Source organism: Pelodiscus sinensis, chromosome 4 (genome assembly GCF_049634645.1).
Source record: "Pelodiscus sinensis isolate JC-2024 chromosome 4, ASM4963464v1, whole genome shotgun sequence".
In the NCBI taxonomy this organism is placed as follows: Eukaryota; Metazoa; Chordata; order Testudines; family Trionychidae; genus Pelodiscus; species Pelodiscus sinensis.
This window is the reverse complement of record NC_134714.1, coordinates 3034296-3054513: the sequence shown is the minus strand read 5'-3', so window position 1 is coordinate 3054513 and position 20218 is coordinate 3034296. Positions and strand designations below refer to the sequence as shown.

At 49.9% G+C, this 20218-nt stretch overlaps 1 protein-coding gene across 3 annotated transcripts in view; it reads left to right on the top strand.

The window, feature by feature from the left end:
• MIS18BP1 (MIS18 binding protein 1) overlaps positions 1-15830 on the top strand; it is a 64891-nt gene extending 49061 nt beyond the window's left edge. For 2 of the 3 annotated variants that reach the window (XM_075926124.1, XM_014572324.3), the window contains exons 13-17: positions 3206-3351; positions 5234-5379; positions 8627-8711; positions 15130-15187; positions 15299-15830. In XM_075926124.1, coding sequence (XP_075782239.1) covers positions 3206-3351; positions 5234-5379; positions 8627-8711; positions 15130-15187; positions 15299-15396 — 533 coding nt within the window. In that variant the 3' untranslated portion in view covers positions 15397-15830. The other variant, XM_075926125.1, reaches the window with a different exon arrangement.
• The last annotated feature ends 4388 nt before the right edge of the window (positions 15831-20218 follow it).

The window sequence follows — 20218 nt, the reverse complement described above, 5'->3', positions numbered from 1 at the left end:
GGTGCTGCTGGGTTGGTCCGGAGCGGCGCTGCGGGACCAACCCAGCAGCCCCCAGCCGCTCTACCCCAGGGATAGGCAAGAAAAGCCTGGTCTGCTGGGGGGGGGGGAGGGCACTAGCTGTACCCCCCCCCCCAGCAGACCAGGGAGACGGTGGTGGCGGGACCGCCCAAGTCCTCCACGGCTTTGCTCCGTCTCCCTGGTCTGCTGACCTGGGAGACGCGGAGCAAAGCCGCAGAGCACGTGGGCAGCGGGACAGTCCAGGCGCGCCACGGCTGTCCCACTGCTGACGTGCTTGGAGACTTTGCTCCCCATCTCCCTGGTCTGCTGGTCAGACCAGGGAGACGGGGAGCAAAGTCGCGGAGCACGCCCACAGCGGGACAGCCCAAGCGCACCTGGGCTGTCCCACTGCGGGCGTGCTCCAAGGCTTTGCTCCTGTCCCCCTGGTCTGCTGGGGGGGGGGGGGGGGTCCAGCAAAGCCGTTGGACCCCCCCCAGCAGACCAGGGACACCAGAGCAAAGCCGCCGCCCCCGGGCAAACGAGCAAAGCCGCCCAGGCGTCGGCTTTGCTCTGGTGTCCCTGGTCTGCTGGGGGGGTCCAGCGGGTTTGCTGGACCCCGCCCCCTCCTCCCAGCAGACCAGGGAGACCGGGAGAAGCTTTTCTCGCCCCGGAGGACACGGGTGGCGACCCGCCGCCCGTGAGCTCCAGGGCGAGAAAAGCCCCGTTTGTAAGTGCGGATCCAACGTAAGTCGGATCCGCGTAAGTCGGGGACTGCCTGTACTGGCCTTTCTACCCAAATTGCCTAAGTTCCTTCCTCATTTTTCTTACTTTCAGACAGTTGTTTTTTATTTTAATTTAGTCTGCAGTAAGCCTATGGACATACAGAGAGGGAGTATTAGTCCATGTGTAATATGGATGTTGAAAGAATGATGCATTTTCAGCACACACATTGGATTTAATCCAGTTCTGCCCCTGCTGAATAAAATCGAGTAACATCAGCCTACAAGTCCATTAATATTTTTAGCCCAGTGAGAATTGAAGTGGCATATGACATTTGCAGCAATGTAAATGTCCTTGCTCTGAGGTTAAGTAGGAGGAGGAGGACCTAGCAGTACCATAGACTGTCCTAATGACTGCTTGCCTGGACCTCTTTCCACGATATGCACCATGCATGCTGTTAGCATCTGCACACCTGTCAGCCCACTCAGCACCATGGACAACACTGCCTGCCGGTGGTGCTCAGAGAGACGATCCCCATACGCCAGGAAATTGTGAGCCCCTTCTGTCAGTGCATCTCAAACTACTGTACTTGCTTTCTCTGCTGCTTATTACAATCAAACACCCAGTCTGGGGAACAAACCATCCCTGCTCCAGAAGCAGCATTTCCAGGCTGTGTTGTGGAATGCCTGTACCAACAACTCTAGCACTCCCAGAGCCTTTGTTGAACTCGGACAGTTTCTCCAAGCTAGACCCAACATTCTCCCTTCTAGAAGAACGTTGGACTCCTGTGCCCATGTATTTCACCTGCTGGCATATGACTTGGCATTGCTGGCTTAGTACTGGTATCCCAGTGGCCCACCCTGCCCCCAAGTCTTAGCCCCCTTGCTGTCCATATCAGTGGTTTTATACACTGTCTCAGGTGTCAAACTCTTCTGCCCAGAGCCCTCGGGCTTATAAAAAGTAGAACAAATACAGGTTGAACCTTTCTAGCTCAGCACTCTCTGGTCCAGCAACATCTAGCATGGTATGGAAACACAGTGACTGTTTCTGTTAAGTGACCTGTAAAATAGCTAAACAATTGTTGTTAATGGTGCCATAAGTCTGCACAGTCAACATCCATTTGAGATAAGGGCTAAACACACTGTGCTTCCTTCCCCCCCTCCCCCCCCTCCCAAGTATATGCAATTTATAGAAAGTAGCAGATATCACCAGCAGACAGCAGGAAAACTCCAGAGATTGTAAGACTGTGGATTTTGCATATTGTCTATAACTAGTAATTAGAGCTGTCAAATAATCATTCTTGTGATTAAATGAAAAAAAAGTGATTAATTGCACTGTTAAACAGCATGCCAATTGAAATTCCTTAAATATTCTGGATGTTTTTCTACATTTTCATAAGTATTGGATTAGATTCTGTATTGTAATTGAAATAAGTGTGTATTTTATTACAAATATTTGCTCTATAAAAATGATGAAAATAGGTTGGGAGTTTTTTTGGGTTACATAAGTGCACTCAAAACCAAAACAATGTAAAGCTTCGAGCGTATAAGTCCACTCAATCCTACTTGTTTAGCCAGTCACTAAGCGAAAGAAATTTGGTTACATTTATAGGCAATAATACTACTAATTTATAGTGTCACAAGAAAGTGAGAACAGGCTTTTGCCTGGCACGTTTGTAGCTGGCATTGCCAGGTATTTGAGACAAATATGCTAAACATTTGTATGCCCCTTCATGCCTTTGCCACCACTCCAGAGGGCATGTGTCCATGCTGGTGACGTTCATTTAATAAATAATGTGTTTAGTTAAATTTGTGACTGAACTCCCCAGTGGGAGAACTGAATGTCTTCTGCTCTGTTTTACCCACTTTTTCTAACCTATAATTCATGTTAAAGCAGTCTCGGATAATTACCTAGCACATGTTGCTAATTTTAAGAACACTTTCACTGCAGATTTCACAAAACCCAAAAAAGGTACCAATGTGAAATTTCTAAAGATAAATAAAACTCTTGACCCAAGGGTTCAGAATCTGAAATCTTCCAAATTTGAGAGGGATAAGGTGTGGAGCATGCTTTCCACTCTGATATAGAAACTACAGAGCCTGAACCACCAAAAAACTTTAAAATTTTACACAGTTTTAATGCAGGTTTTTCCTAACATAATGCTACATATGTAAGCTCAACTTTCATGATTTAATTGCACTACAGTAGTTGTATTAAGTGAATTGAAAAATATGGTGTGTGTTTTTTTCAGTGCAAATACTTGTAATAAAAATTATAGTGAGTATTGTATGCGGTATTCTGTGTTGTAATTGAAATCAGTATAGTTAAAATTCTAGATACCATTTATTTAAATATTTGGATGTTATTCTATTGTTTAACAATGTAATTAAGTGTGATTATTTTTTTTTAAATTGCTTGACAGCCCTGCTAATAATCTAAGACCAAATAGCGTAGTTAATACCTCTGAACAAATGTAATATGTTGGCAGATGCAGATAAGAAACAGCCGGTAATAACTGCTAGAGTGGGAACCTTGAAAAGGAAACAGCAGATGAGGGACTTTCTGGAGCATTTGCCAAAGGATGACCATGATGATATATTCACTGCAACACCCCTACAGAATTGCCGAGTAAAGGTACATCTGTCATTTAAAAACGTATTAAATGAAATGTTACATTATAAAACTTTCCCTGGTCGGTTTCTTGTAGCATAGATTAGTGACTTTGTGTTGGGAGAAGGAGTTTCTATCTTTGACTATGTATTGGTGAGTGCTGGCAATTTGGACCACCAGTGTAAATGGACTAAAAGAAACTAGCAAACGAAAGAAACTGTTAAATTTTTATTTCTTCATGGCGTGTAAAGAGATGTGCATGCATGCTCCCTCTGTGTGTCTCACAAGCTGTTTCTGGTAATGTGGAAAACTGGGACTGCGGAATGTGGTCCTTCCTGGCTTTGATGTCAAAAAGTTAAAAGCTCTAGTTCCCACACTAGACATTCCTATCTTCTTCCTCAGAGTGCTGCTTATATCTTTGAGTAAACAGATGTCAGTGGTTCAAAGACCACTGTGTAAAATAGAACCAGTGACTAATGGAATTTTTCTTGCCCACACCTGCATCCAAGTGAGGTTTAGCTCCGTTTCAGTTGCAGCTGTTGTCAGCAGCAATTCCATATCACAGTGTAGGCCAGAAAGCTTGCAGCCCAATGAATATCACTCTTTGAGTGTTTGCTCATGTGCATTCCGATGCATCATCGTCAGAAGACTTTTCCCTAACTGTATCTGTTGGGTCGGCTGTGACACCCCCCTGTAGCGATGCCTCGCGGCATTTGTGTGTGTGTGTGTGTGTGTGTGTGTGCGCGCACGCACAAACACCACCCCTGCCAACTTGATTCCTGCTTCAGTTCCTCCTTTCTGCCAGTGATGGTCCTTGGAGTGTCTTGCTTCGCAAGTAGCTAGTCCTTAGCACAGCAGTCTTCAGTTATCTTGGTAGTGTAGATTTAGTGATTTGTTCGAGTTACCTTAGAGTAGTTAGCCGGGGGCAGGGAGGGGGGCTTCCCCTCTCCTATTGCTCGTGCTTCTGGGGCATGTAGCTGCCCCAGGGTTTCAAGCAGTATGTGAAGTGTGGCAAGCATATGCCCAGAGGGGATCCTTTTGAGCTTCCTCAGTGACACCCTCGACCTGGGTGCCACCCTCTGGCTCATCGGTGGCCCCATCCTCACTTCCCATGCAGGACACCAGAGGACAGGAGGAACATGCTCTGGTGGTGGCACAACCCACGGCCCCTCTCCCCACTGGCAGGGGATGTGGAAGGAGAGCAGGCAGGCCAGGGTGCCCCAGTTCCCCTCGTAGCCTCCTTGTTGTCCCCTCCCTCAATGGACTCCAGTGCTCACCAGGACCTGCTCAGGCATGTGACTCAAGGTCTCAATCACCCAGCAGAGGAGGTGGTCGAAGAGCCCAACCCCATTGTGGACGTTCTTTCGCCCGAGGGTTCAGCTCCGGTGGCTCTGCCTCTTGTTAAGTCAATATAGACTCCAGTCTCAATTGCACCCGTGGCCAATTTTTATTTTATTTCAGAATTTGTATTCTGCAAGTGAGATCAAAATGATGGTTTCATGTTTATAAGTTTCTGTGCAACTAGCAATGTACATGTAAAACAGAATTTGCATAAAAGGAGACTGACCTGAGGGTTATCTGCAACCAAATCCATATCCTGCCCAGGAAAACTTAATATGGATTGAAATATCTTGGAAAGTTGGTAAATACAATTTTAAGGCAACTTAAATCTCTTCACTTGCAGAACCCGGTCCAAGATTCTTGGTATCTGCTAAACACAAAGGGGCTGTGGCTTTTGCTACCCAAATAAAGCAGCATTTGGTTGCGTGCTATTTCCAGTCTGTGCTCCTTAACAAGAAACCGCAGAGGGGAAAGCAGGATACTAAGGGTGCATCTTTAATTCACTCTCATAGATTGACAGGTTTCTAAAACTGCTCATTGATTGGTGATGTGATTTTTCTTGTAGCTCCCAACATTCTGGGAAAGCCAAGATGATGATGTCTTCCAGCTTATGGATAACAATCCAATCACACCTTCATCAGCTGTCTTCCCTTTGGTAAAAACTCCTCAGTGTGATCACATTAGCCCTGGCATGCTGGGCTCTATCAACAGGTAAGAGCTACAAACTAATATTCATTGTGTAATGTCACACACAGTTTCTCAGTTATGTCTTTCCATCTAAACCATTTTGCTTCCCTACTTGTACAGTCGGGCAGGTTCTGATGGGCACGATTCTACATTGTTCAGGCTCTAATCTTTTTGATATACATTGCAATTCTTGTTGCACAGGTAAGGCTTAATCTTTAAAACCAAAGAATAGAATTTTAAGAATTGTAACGTTTTGAAGCTCACTTGGATGGTACCTTGGGATTAAGTACATGTCAGCCTTATGGAAATGCAGAAGTAGAATGTTTGTTCAAGACTTAGCAAAACTATCTCCATGCAGCAGAGCTGAGGTCAGGGAAATGTCAGAGGTGAAAGCCAAGTGCTTATATCTTAAATAAAAGCCCAGCAATTAGAAGATTCTTTAAGGACATACCAGTTAGTTCCTATTGTGTATTATTGTACTTATCTTAATGTATCTGAACGACTACCTTTCTCTCTTTGGTTTTGTGCTTTGTTTGGCTTCCTCTGCAACATCAGTAACGGGCAATTGTTGGAGTTCGGATCAGTGTTCCTCTAAGTTTTCCCAATCGTGCAAAATAGGGATGTTACAATTTTTGTAAACGTGTATCTGCTGAATTTTTCAACCTTTTAGGGAGCTGGCTTCCCGAGCACCAACTCCCCCCACACTGCTGCCTTTGATATAGAGGAAAAGCTGGCTCCCTGAAGCTGGCTCCCTGTGAGCACTGGCTACTGCCTGCCCTTCCCCTGCTGCCTCTGGGAGGCATGAGCCGGTATGTGTGGTCCACATGCATCTCCCTAGTGCAGCATACAAGTTGTTAGGTGCAATAAATTTGGATAATTACTCCAGCTGGAACATGTTAGACATTTTCACACTCACTGCTTGCTCAAATAAATAAATGTAAGTACAAGAGAAATAAAAATGATGAAATGCACAGACTAGTTAAAACACTAAAATAACACACTGAAAGACTAAAATTATAGAGAATGTATGTACGCTACAGGAAGTGCCAGTACTACCAGTATGTGGTGAGGAGTGTGAAAGAGACTGTGTCTGTGAGACCCAGAGACTGCTGCTGGGTAAGATTCTGAGAAGCCCTGTGCGCTGTTGATTTGAGACCGTAAATGCTCTCCGTCTGTGTTCCTGTGCTGTTGTCTCCCCTCCCCTGCTCTGCGGAGAAGGGTACACGGGGAGTGGGAGGGAGAAACTGAGCTGGCTGCTGGGGAAAATCTCAAACAGTACACGGCCTCCCTAAGAGAGCAGGTAGTAACACCCTGTTCAGACTGCAGCAGCTCAGCGTTCTCCTGAGCCAGGCTGTGTGCGCTCCCTCCTCCTCCACGGAGATGGGATACAGGGAGGGGCAAGGGAACACCCTAGCATCCGCTCCTCTCTCCCTCTGCTCTGCAAAGCTAGCAGGAGGGTACCTGGGAGAGCAGCTGCAGGATGGAGCAAAGTGGGGGAGGGTTGGGTTGCAGCATAGTACATCCTGTGATTTTTTTGGTTGGACAGAGATATTTAACAAAAGCGTTCATGCAGTTTGAGCGGCGTGAATTTTAAAATGAACATCTAAGAAACGAATGGATTTATTCCCCATTTCGAGCTCACAGTGAGAGATGGAGGATCGTGGTGCTAGCAGTGGTATTACTTCAAATTCTGAAGAAATTTGGTTCAGAAGTGAGCTTGTTATTTTCAGTAGCTTGAAAATGAATGTGTGCAAGGGGGGGAGCCATGAGTGTTGTGTTCAGACAATTTGTAAAAAAGAAAAAGGAGGGAAGGAATTTTAGCATTTTAGGATGATTTAAGGGTCAAATACAGCACTTCCCTTTTTAGCACTTCCAGACCAGAATCCTTCATTCCAAATGGGATTTTTTTTTTTAAAGTATCTTACATGTAGAAAATGTGAAGCAAAGGGTGGTAGCGAAATACATGGCAGGTTGGTGTCATCGGTGTATTTTCCTTGGAGTGTTTTGTCAGTGGTCTACTGCCAGTGTATTTGTGCCTCTTGCTTCACTCGTGTGGAGTTTGGGGGAGTTTGTGTGTTGTCTGTGTTTTTTGTAAAAGTAAGTATTGGGTTTGAGTTCAACTGTTCGTGTCCCCTTTCTCCATTATATGTACGTGGCAGCCTAAGGTAATGACAACTTGTGGCTAAGGCTTAGATGTCAGCACAGCACCTGCCACTCCCCAGAGAATTCTAGGAAAAGGTTAGTTGGCAGAGCTGTGCTACAGTTAACCCTGGCAAAAGATCTACAGTCTGGAAGCTGAAGCTAAACAAATTCAGACTGGAAGAAAGAGGTACATGTTTAACAGTGAGGGTAAATAGCCAGAGGAACCACTTGCTCAAGGCTGTGGTGGATTCTCCATCTGACATTTTTTAAAATGTGCTTTGCTGCAGGTCACACAGGACTTATTGCAGGGGAATTCTACGGCTTGTGTTATGAAACGTGGCCAGTTGAGAAGCTTGCGGTTCTGGCCTTATGATATATTCAGGGTTTTTTGGCAGTGTAACTATCTACTCTGTCTAAAGAGGGGCTTTTTGCTGGAATAAAAATGTCTTAAAGGTCGTCATCCCTAACCAACATCACAAACGTTGGTTGGTGTAATAGTGTAGGCCGGCCCAAAGCTGGTTGAGAAACCTCAGTAGCTCCTAGAAATTCTGATGCAGGATTCCTACTACTGTGGCTGACACAGAAGGCTTCGTGTCAGGGGCTGACTGAGGAAGAAGCAGACTTGTGTACACTAAACTGAGGTAGCGCTAACTTGGGAGGGGAAGGGACAGGCACTGTATGTTCATAGGCAGATGCCGACTATGACTGATGTCTCCCTGCAGAGAGCTGCTGCACAATCTGCCTACTGTGTGGTTATGAAGTTTATCACAAACTTCATGTACAGAACTGCAGTGCTGGCCTTTTAAAAACAAGGCTGATGATTATCTGTTCAATTTTTCTTTAAAATGGTTCAGTTCCCTTTCTGCCTAAAGGGTGACTTATTTGTAATTGCAAGGGCTCGACAAACCGCTGATTCTACTTGCCTGTGGTGAGTAGATTTCAGCCGGTCGCTCAGTGCGCCCCATTCACCAGCGCTGTGCGCAATGCTGGTCTGGCACATGCGCGGTGCGGGGATGGCGGGTAGCTCTTGCCGCGGTTTGTCAAGCCCTGATAATAGCTGTAATTGTACCAACAGGAATCTACACACCAGAAACACCAGTAATACTGACCGAACTGTTTGTATTTGCAGGCGGGATTATGATAAGTATGTGTTTAGAATGCAAAAGAACTCGAAAGACAAGAAGGGAGTCTGGAGCAACATCAAGAAAAAATCGGTAAGGAATTTTTTCCCTGTAATGTAAATGGAAAACTGGTAATGGAGTATGTCTTGTCTGGAAATGGGTGACGGGGAGGGATCATGTGTTGTGTTCCCTCCCTCTGGGGCATCTGGTATTGGCCACTGTGGGCAGACAAGATACTAGGCTAGATGGATCATTGGTCTGACTCAGTACTGCCGTTCTTATGTCCCTGTGTGCTTTTCCTGTGCCTGAATGGCATCAGAAAAATCCCAGAATTGCAAAGCTGTGATTGTAGATCTTCTTATAGTAAAAGTTCCTAGTTTTTAAAACTGTATGTTGGAGAACACAACTTGTAGCCACAAAATGGCAATTCTCTGTCGCGATTAAATGCAGAATCACTAGGAGTTAGATCCACAAAGGGATCTAGGAACCTAACTAGCTCTTTCGGTGGTAAAGGCCAAAATGTAGCTCCTCAGAACACGTGATCTGCTACTCTATTAGATGCCTGCCCCAGCACCTAACTGCCTCGTTAGGCACTTAAGCCCCAGAATCATGCCCCATGGGAGTTCACAGATGCCCCCCAAGCCCTGTAGTTCTTCGAGGAGTGTCCCTGTGGGTGTTCCACCGTAGGTGTCTGGGGCGCTGCTGCTCACCTAGTTGGAGATGTTTTGGTAGCAGTGCCCTCTGGTAGGCTGCACACGCGGAGCAGACGGCATGCGCAGTGCGTCTGCTATGCATGCTCAGCCCACCGTCCCTTCAGTTCCTCCTCTGCTGCCACCGGCGTCGGTCAGAACTGCAGCTGCTCCAGCTTTCCTGTCCAAATTCCTAATATTTCTTAACTGCTAGTAATAGTGTTCAGAGAGCGTCACTTTTTCTAGTTCCTGTTAGTTACTGAAAAAACAAAACAAGAAGAACGTTTTTCTTATTAAGGCCGTTTGCCTTAGCAAGACTTTCTCCCTGGGATGCCAGGGTCCCCAGGATTCAAACGCTGCCTCCCTGCAGGCTTTCCGTTCCCATCTCCGACAGGCGTTCGCAGTGTGTCCGGTACCTGGGGCAGCACAAGCCACAGTCCAGTGCCAGCATTGCAAACCGCTAACGGCCCACACGTGCAAAGCAAACTCCAGCTCAGACTCCTCTCCCTTGAAAACACGGTGAGGCCGGCCTCGGGTCTGGAGCCCTCAACGCCACCTCGCCAGCCCTCTCTGCTGGCTCCACACCAGGGGCTCTTCCTCAGAACAACCCAGGAAGAGACCCTGTTCTTCAAGGAAGGTGAGTTCCCCTCATAAAAACGGGGGCAAGCCCCCAGGATACTCCCTGTACTGGGACTGTCAGGCACCAACGGCTCCCAATGGTCCAAGCCCTCAAGATGGGCACTAAGGCTGCAGACAAGCCTAAGTCAAAATCGGTGCCACTGGGGCAGCATCTGAACCAATCTTGGTGCCGATGAAAGCAAAGGCCAAATCTGCATCTGCTGAGGCACCATCAGCACCGAAGAAATCCAAGCCTCACTCAGCACTGCTGGCACTTTGCCGTCTCTGGCACCGGAGAGGCATAAACCCGCGGTACCGACGGCCTCCCACGTGGCACCACTGACACCGCAGATTGTGGCCGTACCTCCCTCAATGCTGCTGCCAGCACCAGCGACCCCGCACCACAGCCTTTTACTGCTACGGAGGAGCTCAGGGTAACGTCATTGCCCATGACCCTGCTGTTCAGCACTGATGTCACATCCACGTTGGGCAGGTTCAGGCTTTCCACTCCTGTAGGGTTGGCAGCGCCGCTTCGAGAGACAAGGACGACAAGCCCTTGGTCGGTACCCACACCCCAAGGCACTCCTCTCCAAAGCAGCTATAGCTACAGCAACAGCCACCGCTGGAATGGCAACCTTCTTAATGGCTGCCTCCAATACCAGCCAGTGGACCCTGCCAAGGTGATCGGGCAGATGCCAGCCACTGTCCCATCGGTCTGCACCACAGGAGGCTGACTTCCTGTTTTCCCAGCCGTCCCCTAATTCTTCAGCTGTGGACACAGTCAACCAGAGGGGAAAACAGAGTGCAGCCAGAACCATTCCTTATACAAGGAGTGGAGGCATCTAGACCTCACGAGCAGGAAGGCATATTCTTCTTGACAGCTGCTCATCGCTAATTACACCGCAGTATTCACAAAATATACACTTCATGTTTTCAAGCAACTGTCACACTTTGATAGCCTTCCTGATTGCAAACCGTTCAAGGTCAGCGTAAACGAGGGCACCCTGATTTCTCGCACAGCTTTGCAAACATTCCTAGATGCCGCTGACGCCACATCCCAGTTCATTGTGACGGCTGTCTTGATGAGGAGGCCATCATGGCTTCACCTCTGTTTTTCCCGTGAGGCATAGGCCATGATAGAATACCTTCCTTTCCAGGGCTCCAAGCTGTTCGCGAACACCACCCATGCGTTGCTCCATTCCCTCAGAGTCACAGGCCATGTAAAAGACGTTTGGTATCCATGTCCCTACACCAAAACGCAAATAGGGACGGTATTTTACACGACAATACAAGCCTTCGCCCTTTACTCAGGCGCGGAGACGTTTGACAACAGGAGGAGGCAAGCCCCTGACCAACCTTCTACCTCCCAGCCCTCAACTTTGAGGCAAACATTTTGAAGGTCAGGTCGAGAGTCTGATAACAGCTCTTTGCTTAAGGCAACCTCAGCCCCATCAGCTATTTCACAAGCGTCTAGTCCCCTTTTACCATCAATTGTCTTCCACCACAACTGACAAATGGGTACTCAACATTACAAAGGGAGGATATTGTATCCCCTTTTCTTCTACCCACCTTCCCCCCCATCCCTCCTTCAGGGACCCAGTTCTCCAAGAGACTGACCACTTGCTCCATGTGGGGGCTATAGAATGCGTACCTCACCACTACAGGGTTTTACTCTCATTACTTCCTCACAACAAAGAAGTCAGGGGGATGGAAACTGATTCTTGATCTCAGGAAGCTCAACCGTCATGTACAACCACAGTAATTCAAGATGGTCATCCTACCCACTATAATCCCTGCCTTAAAGAGAAGGGGACTGGTTATCGACTCTCAAACTCCAGGACGTGTACTTTCGTGTATTCATTCATCCAGCACATTGGTTGGTAACTAGCTCATTTCACTGTAATGAACCCGTGATTCTACCTGTCTTCTTTCCAAAGACGCATGCCGACGCTAAAGAAACTTCATGGCACACGCTCGATGTACGCAGGGCGATTGCTTTTTATCTGGCCAGGACGAAGAAAATCCGCAAATCACCTAAACTATTTGTGTGTCTACTATGGAGAGATCCCTGGGCAGGCCACTTTCCACCCAGATAGTCCAGGTGGATAGTGGACTGCGTCAAATTGACCTCCTCCATCTTTGGTCGAGACCCTACATTGCAACTACGCGCGCACCTATGAGAGCCCTGGTGGCTTCTACAGCCTATCTGAGTAACATCTGCAGATGTGCTACGCGGTCCTCCGCTCATATGTTCACCAGACACTACGCCCTCGACACTTACCTCTCCCAGGGCACTCGGCCTGGCCGCTGCAGGATACTGACTAGCTGAAGCACCTGCCTCCGATCACAGCTACTGCTCTACAGTTACCTAAGGTGGAGCACCCACAGGACACTCCTCGGAGAAGGAGAGGGGGTTATTCACCTAGTGCAGTAGCAGAGGTTCTTCAAGATGGTTGTCCCTGGGGGTGCTCCAGCACCCGCCCTTCTTCCTCCTTGCTTCGGACAGAGCTGGTTTCTTCTGGGGCAGAGAAGGAACTGGAAGGATGTTGCTGTGCATGCGTAGTAGTGGCACCCGCGTGTGCTGTCTGCTCCGCGTGTGCAGCCTACCGGAGGGCATCCAGAGGTCAGAGTGGGTCACAAGCTAAAAATGAGCCAACCATGTAACACTGGTGCCAAAAACCCCCACACATCTGGGCTGCATTAGCAGGAGTGTTGTAAGCCGGACACAAGTAGTAAGTAATCCTTCCACTCTACTCTGCACTGTTTAGGCCTTAACCGGAGTACTGCGTCCCGTTCTGCGTGCCACGTTTCAGGAAAGATGTGGACAAATTGGTAAAAGTCCAGAGAAGAGCAACAACAATTACAATTATTAAAGGTCTAGAGAACCTGATCTTTGAAGGGAAAAATGAAAGTGGGTTTATTTAGTCTGGAAAAGAGAGGCTTGTGAGGGGGACACCTTTTCAAGTACCTAAAAGGTTGTTACAAGGAGGAGGGTGAAAATGGTTCTCTTGGCCTCTGAGGACAGGACAAGAAGCAATGGGCTTAAACTGCAGCAAGGGAGGTTTAGGTTGGACATTAGGAAAAGCTTCCTGCCTGCCAGGGTGGTTACACACTGGACTAAATTGCTCAGGGGTTTGTGGGATCTCCAGCATGGACGATATTGCAGAGCAGGTTGGACAGACGCCTGTCGGGGGTGGTGTAGATCCACGGTGTCCCGCCAGTTCGGAAGCAGTAGCCATTATAGTGGCTATTGCTACAGAGAACTAGCCCCATTCAGCCGATCTAATAGGCACATGTGGCTAGTGGCTAGTGTGTGGACACCACGGGTTTATATGGTGCTTGGTCCTGCCATGGGGGCAGGGGACTGGATTCAATGACCATTTGAGGTCCCTTCCAGTTCTGATTCTGCATCTACTTGCATGTGCTGCCCCCACAGCTCCCATTGGCTAAGATTCCCAGCCAATGGGAGCTGTGGAGCCAATTCTTGGGGCGGAGCCTGCTGTGCTGCTGTCTAGGGACTGAGGGAGTAGAATGTCATCAGGACTGGGGGGGTGCAGAGTCAGGTAGGGAGCCTGTCAGCCCCTCCAACCCGCTTCCCCCAGTGCCGGTGGAAGAGGGCAGTCGGGGGGGGGGGAGGGGTGGCTAAGCTTTTGGCAGGGCTTCATGGTACAAGTCGTGTGCAGGTCGCAGGCTATGAATTCGTGTTTATGGCCCATGACCAGTCCACGACTAAACTGTAGCCTTAGGGTGGCGACACCGTGCCAGGCCGTACTTCTGTGCAGGTGCCGCCTTTAGAGGGGGGTGCCCAGCTACCGGTCACCGCTCTGGCAGCGCAGAGGAAGGGTGGCAGTGCCATGACCCTTCTAAATAACCTTTTGATGCCCCTGCAGCTCGGTTTTGGGCCAGGACTCCCCTTCTCCCCCGACATCCATGCAGAGTAGGTGGAAGCGCGCACAAGACCAGATTTCACAGTGTGATGCCTTTTCATGGCCATGTGTTTGGTCAGGCCCTACTGAGCCGCCTAACGCCCGTCTGGCTAGTGCCCTCATTGGCTCAGACCCCCGTTGGCGAGCTTACGTTCTCCCGTCTGCGCCAGGCAAGTGAATCGTCATAGAACTGCACCAACTGTTGTCAGTTACACGACTATTCGATAGCCCCCGGGGTGGGGCTCCTGCCACTCCGCACTGTTGTCTGTGGATCGGAGCCAGTCCACAGATCAGCTCCTCTTGCTGACTGGCTGCCTGCAGCCCCATGTGCTGCCTCTGATAGAGGTAGCAGCCCCTTCCTTGAGGGGTCTGAGCTCCCCACGGACAGAGGCGGCTGCTGTGCTGAGGCCTCTGCCTGTGGTAGGCCCAGGCTCCCCACAGACAGCGGCTGCTCCACGGGGGGGACAAGGGAGGAGGAGTTCCAGTGCCCGTGAAGAGTTAGTTTAAAAGTCAGCTCCCCGCAAGCACCGGATCCACCTGATCCCCTCACCCCAATGCTGCTGCCTCTGATAAAGAGCAAGTACGTGTGGGGAGCCGACTTTCAGCTTGTCTGCCCCCCCTCGCTTCCCCCTACAGAGGCAACGGGAAGTTGGCGGGGGCAGGGGGGCCAGGCAGGAGAGCCAGTGCTGGGGGGAGTCAGCTTAAAAGCCGGCTCCCCCAGCACCGTCTGCGCATGGACAGTTCTTTCTGCTGCTTTTGTAACAGCCTGGAGCTAGCAGAGCACTTGCGGCTGAGAGCCCAGGCTCGGAGGGACGTGCCTCCCTGTAGCCTGGAGGTTAAGCCCTGCCCCTCCCTTGGCACCGCCCATGGCCTGGCTTAGCAAGGAGCCTGCTGGGTGTGTGATGCGCAGCCCCCATTCAGGTAGGGAGCCTGAGTGCCGAAGTCAGGCTGTGTGACTCCAGGATCTAGGCTCCTGCCCAGTTCCGTGGGGCGATGTTCAAGGTCACCGTGCCGGCTTCTGTGAATCCAGCCTGACGTGCCAATGGCAGCTGCTGCCTTACCCCATAGGCACTAACTTCCTGGGCACCCAGTGCAAACCCGAGTGCTTCCTGACCCCTGGCACCTCGGCCCTGCTGGGATTCACCAGGCAGGCCTCCCCCAGCTGTGTCACCTGGTGGATGTCCGTGAGGCAGCGACCGACTGGGGCCCCACACAGGTAACAGCAGGACGGTAGGGGCTGTGACAGTGACAAACATTTTCTTCTGTTGTTTAAATCAGGCTGGAACCGTGTTTACCACTCCAACCTGCAGACGAACTGCATTTGCCTTTGACCAAGGTGAGCGTTATCCCTGCTGCTTTGCCTCCTCGGGGCACTTCCTGCTTGCACTTGCGCACTCGGACTTCCAGAAGAGCGTTTCCCACCACTCCTGTCCTTCCTCTGTTGCAGGTGCAGCAAACAACCCTGTCATAGGGAAGCTGTTCGCAGGTGATGCAGCAGCGCCGTCTGATGAAGAGGAGCAAGAAGATTCCTATTTCTCTACTTAACCTAGGCCCTGGTTGTAAATAGTTTAACACTTTCATAGAATTAAAAGGCAAAATATTCTAAGGGGCTTCAGTCCCCCTTTCAACATGGGCGCCCATCGTCACACACTCAGAACGGGCCTGTAGTGTGGGACGGTGTCCAATTATGTCCGAGTTGTTTCATTCATACCAGTTTGTGAGGTTTGTAATGCTTGATCTTCTGTGTCAATTGAAACAAACCCACTCCCAGTTCAGAGTGCACCTTCACTCCCTCTTGTGGGGAACGTTATATAAAATACCAATTAGTGTCACAAGATTTTTTTTGTTCCTTTTTAAGGTAAAAATAATGTTTTAAAAATGGTAGTGTAATAAATCCACAGTAGGCTTTGTAATGAAATGGCCTTTTAATTTTCTACACTGAAAGCAGTTGTATTTTTATTAAATAACTTTCCAGTGACTTTCAAAGGTCTGAGAACTGTTTTGTGACCATGTTGTTTATAGTAAATGATTTCAAGGGGTAAATATAAAATCAACTAATTCTGAGGTGCTTAATGTTGCAAACCTGTATCCTCTGTGAGATTTTTTAAATACCAAGCCTTTTAAATTGGGGGAGGGGAGTAGTGGGGCTCTCCGGCCATGCAGGGTCAGTACCTGACTTCGTGAAGAAAAGAGAAGTCCTGCTGTTCAGCAGGATGGGATTGCCAGCGGGTGGAGCTCTTGGTCTAGCTCAGGGTTTCCCAACCTCTGGGTCGCCATTACATTTCAAAAGGGTCACCAAGTGTCTCTGCCTCCCTCCTCCCCCCGGTTTTGAACTGCCCTGGGTCACCAAGTCTTCCTGAATTGTCAAAATGGGTCCCCCTCTGGAAAAGGTTGGGAACCGCTGGTCTACTGATGTATCCTCAGAACTGCTTAGCAGCAGCTAGTTCCAGTCCCAAGGGTGAAAGCCGCTGTGGCCCTACCTACCACAGGCTGTGTAACGGTTACTTCCTCTCCAGCGCTCTAACAGTGTCGGGGGAATTGGGCTGAGGGTCCCAACTTAGTGGTTCTCAGGACAGAGGAAAGTTGGGCCCTTGAAGACTGCAGAAGCAGCAGGGCAAGTCCTACAGCTTCACCTCCCTGGGATCTGCTGTTTCCAAAGGTGGAGTTTGGGGACATGTGAGGACACATTAGCCTTCTCCCCCTGCTGTGTGTAAATCGGGTCTCCTCAGTGCTGCTGTGAGGATTAGTGGCATGTAAAACACTTGGAAAATGAACTGAAGCGTTTAGCTGGAATCACAAGGCTTTAAGGGAACACGTCCATGCTTGTTTGATTGGTGCAGAAACATCCTCAGACCCTTTACAGCAGGATCAGCTGGGTTGGTTCTGGCTCCTGAGCTGTCGTCAGGGATTAAAGCCGCCCACATTCATGGACCTGCTGCCTGAACTCCCAGACTGCACAGTTATGCGCTGATACCCCAAGAGGTGCTTCTACATACCCCTGTGAAGCAAAACAACCTCAGTGAATGGCAAACTGAGTGCAATTCAGCTTGTTTTAAACTACAGCTCTGTGGGGCCCAGACATCAAGTGCTGGTTCACACAAGTGGGTAAGAGGCTTGTTTTCCAGCTGTAGCCTGGGGCATGGACGCAGCCAATTTCACTATGAGAGCACTCACCTAGATCGCTACATCTGTGCCCACAGCAGCAGCTGGCCTGTAGAGCTGCTAGGGAGGGTGGCATGGAAGCCTCAGCCCCACTGCGGGTAACTGAGGGTTTTGAGTGAGCGACACGGCAGGGCCTGCAGCCTGGTTAACTGGAGAGTGCTCTCATCAAGATGGTGAAGCTGCCGCTATGACCAGAGAAGGCAGCTGGGTGGGGCAGGGGGTCCAGTTAACCAGGGCACAAATTGAGGGAGCTCTGGCAGCTGCAAAAAGTGGGGGCTGTTGGAGATCACAGGTTTTAGCAAGTGCATGGCCACACCAGTGTGTTACACAGTTACTAAAATACTCCCCTGGGGTGTGGCTGGCAGCCAGTGCTCAGCCAGGGAGCCCCTGACACACAAAGTTGGCAGACACCCTGTATCCCATTAAGATAAATACAAGCCTGCCCCCTGTGCTGCTGCCTTGGGGGAGGGAGGGGGAGTCAGTGCTTGGGGAGCTGGCTTGAAGTTGGGTTCTCCATAGGCACCAGCTCCTGCCCCCCATTGTACAGAGGCAGCAGGGTTGTACAGTCATTCGGCTTAAGCAGTAAGCCTGAGCGGTTCAGCGTTGAAACAGCTCGGTGCAAGGAAGCGCCTCCAGTGCTTTGGGGGTTAGAGGCAAACTGGCAACGAGAATAATGATGCTGTAGAACGTCCCTTATTCCCCACTAGTGGCCCCCTGCCTAGGGAAATAGTTTTTCCTAATAACCCACCTCGACCTCCCCCCATGTAACTTGAAAGCCTTGTTCCTTGATGTCTGAAGACCCCTGGCAGGGCTGGGAGTTGAACTGGCTCCTGTGGTTAAAGCACAGGGCCAGAAGGGTCCTTGAGAGGCTAGTTACTCGCCTCCCTTGTGAGGCAGACAAGTCTCCAAACCAGGGTTGCAGGTCCCTGGGTGCGGCAGGGGCTCCAAGATGCTTTGTTGAGCTGTGTCCCCATTGGCTCCAGTTCACAGTTTCCCACACTGGAGGAGTGTCACTACCCACAACTGGAGCCCTGTGCTTGGCCACACTTCATCCTGTTGATCCAGATCAGTTATGAATTGTAATGCTGTCGCCAGAGCACTTGCAACCCCACACGCTTAGGCTACTTCTAGACTGGCATGATTTTCCAGAAATGCTTTTAACGGAAAAGTTTTCCGTTAAAAGCATTTTCGGAAACGAGCGTCTAGATGGGCAGGGACGCTTTTCCACAAAAGCACTTTTTGCAGAAAAGCGTCCGTGCCAATCTAGACGCGCTTTTCCACAAAAAAGCCCTGATCGCCATTTTTGCGATTGGGGCTTTTTTGCAGAAAACAAATCTTGAGCTGTCTACACCGGCCCTCTTGTGCAAAAGCTTTGCGCAAAAGGACTTTTGCCCGAACGGGAGCAGCATAGTATTTCCGCAAGAAGCACTGATTTCTTACAGTAGGAAGTCAGTGCTTATGCAGAAATTCAAGTGCCCAGTGTAAACAGCTGGCAAGTTTTTCTGGAAAAGTGGCTGATTTTCCAGAAAAACTGGCCAGTCTAGACACCACCTTAGCTTAATAGCATAACGTTAGCAAAGCCCCCTCTAATGAAACCAAACCTATAGCTGAGCCCCCCAGGACCCCACTGAATAGGCCAGACAAGACTTCAACACTGGTTGCTGTGGGAAAGGAACAGGAGGAGCTTTCTGTGAGAATGAGCACAATCTTTGTCTTCACCCCTCTATTAAGGAAGGGAAGATGTCTACAAAAACAGTCCCCCCAGATTTCCACAAGATGGCAGCACCACACAGCAAGGCTGCTGGGGCGAGGGTTGGAGTTCTCCAGGAATCACACATCACAGGGGAGTGTAGATGGGGCATGGGGGGGGTCATGTGTCCGCCCCCCAGCGTTTGCCTGGAGAGACACGATTCCTCCGCACAGCAGAGGCTGGGTGCTGGCTGCACCACCAGCTTCTCCCTTCCTCACACAGGCCTGTGCTCGGCAAAACAGCCTGGACCTTCCCCCTGGTGTGCAGGGGACTTGGCAGTGGGATGCTCGTTCTCCTGCCATGCTGTGGACTGGACAGTGCTCACGCCTGCTCTCAGCAGCAGCCACAGCACTTCCCCTGCCTGGTACAGAAACTGCCTGCTTCTGCCCCCTGCCCCTAGGTTTGTCATTAGCACTGTCAGAAGACACTGGGCCTACAGGCCTGTTTCATTGCATGGGGCAGATTCCGGCCACAGAACAAAAGGAGGAAGGGAACAGCAACGGGATACGGAAGCTTTTTCCATGGCGCTTCTGCATGCAGCTACCGTTTCACACTAGCTAAGCCGTGGTCTGCCTGAGCTACAACAGCGTTTGCCCTGCCGTGTGCAGCTGTGCTGATCGGGAGGATGAATCCCGCCAGCCGACGCCGCACAGGCCCCCCACCTGCGACTAGCTGGGGAACAGCACCATGGCCAGAACTCACAAACAGCATGTTGATCAGGGAGAATCCGTGGGCCTACCGCTCGTCTGGCAACCAGGCCTCATTCAGACAAGTTATTTATTTGGGCGTCCAGCAGTGACCCGTTGAGCTGGGACAGAGCTGATATTCCTTATAAAGACTAAGGTGGAGGGATAGCTCAGTGGTTTGAGCATTAGCCTGCAAAACCCGGGCTTGTGAGTTCAATCCCTGAGGGGGCGATTTGGGGCAAATCTGTCAGGGATGGTACTTAGTCCTGTTGTAAGGGCAGGGGACTGGACTCGGTGACCTCTCAAATCCCTTCCCATTCTAGGAGAGAGGTTGTCTCCATTCATTTTAGATATAGATCTCGTGAGCACAACCAGGCAGAATTCAGATGGCTCTGGGAAGCCTTTTGGCATGTTTACACGATGATGAGCATGCCCGCGTGCCAGACAGCTGTCGGGAAGTATTAACGAGATGCCCCCTGCCCATAATTGGCATCCTTTTCTGGAGCTAGATGGCAAAGTGCCAGCTCGTGACTGTAGTGGGGGGTGACAGGCATGTCATGGGATACCTCTGCAGAACACAGGAGGTAAAGCAGCCCAGTTCTGTGGCTCAGAGGTGTATGGACCAGGCCCTAGAGGACAAAGCCACGTAAGTTATGATGCAAGACAGAGCTGCTCCTCCAAAACCTGTTAGACAGGCGGCCAGGCTGCACCTCTCCAAGTAGTAACAGTGCCCAGCGCGACGCCCCCGCCCGCTTAGAGAGAAATGTAC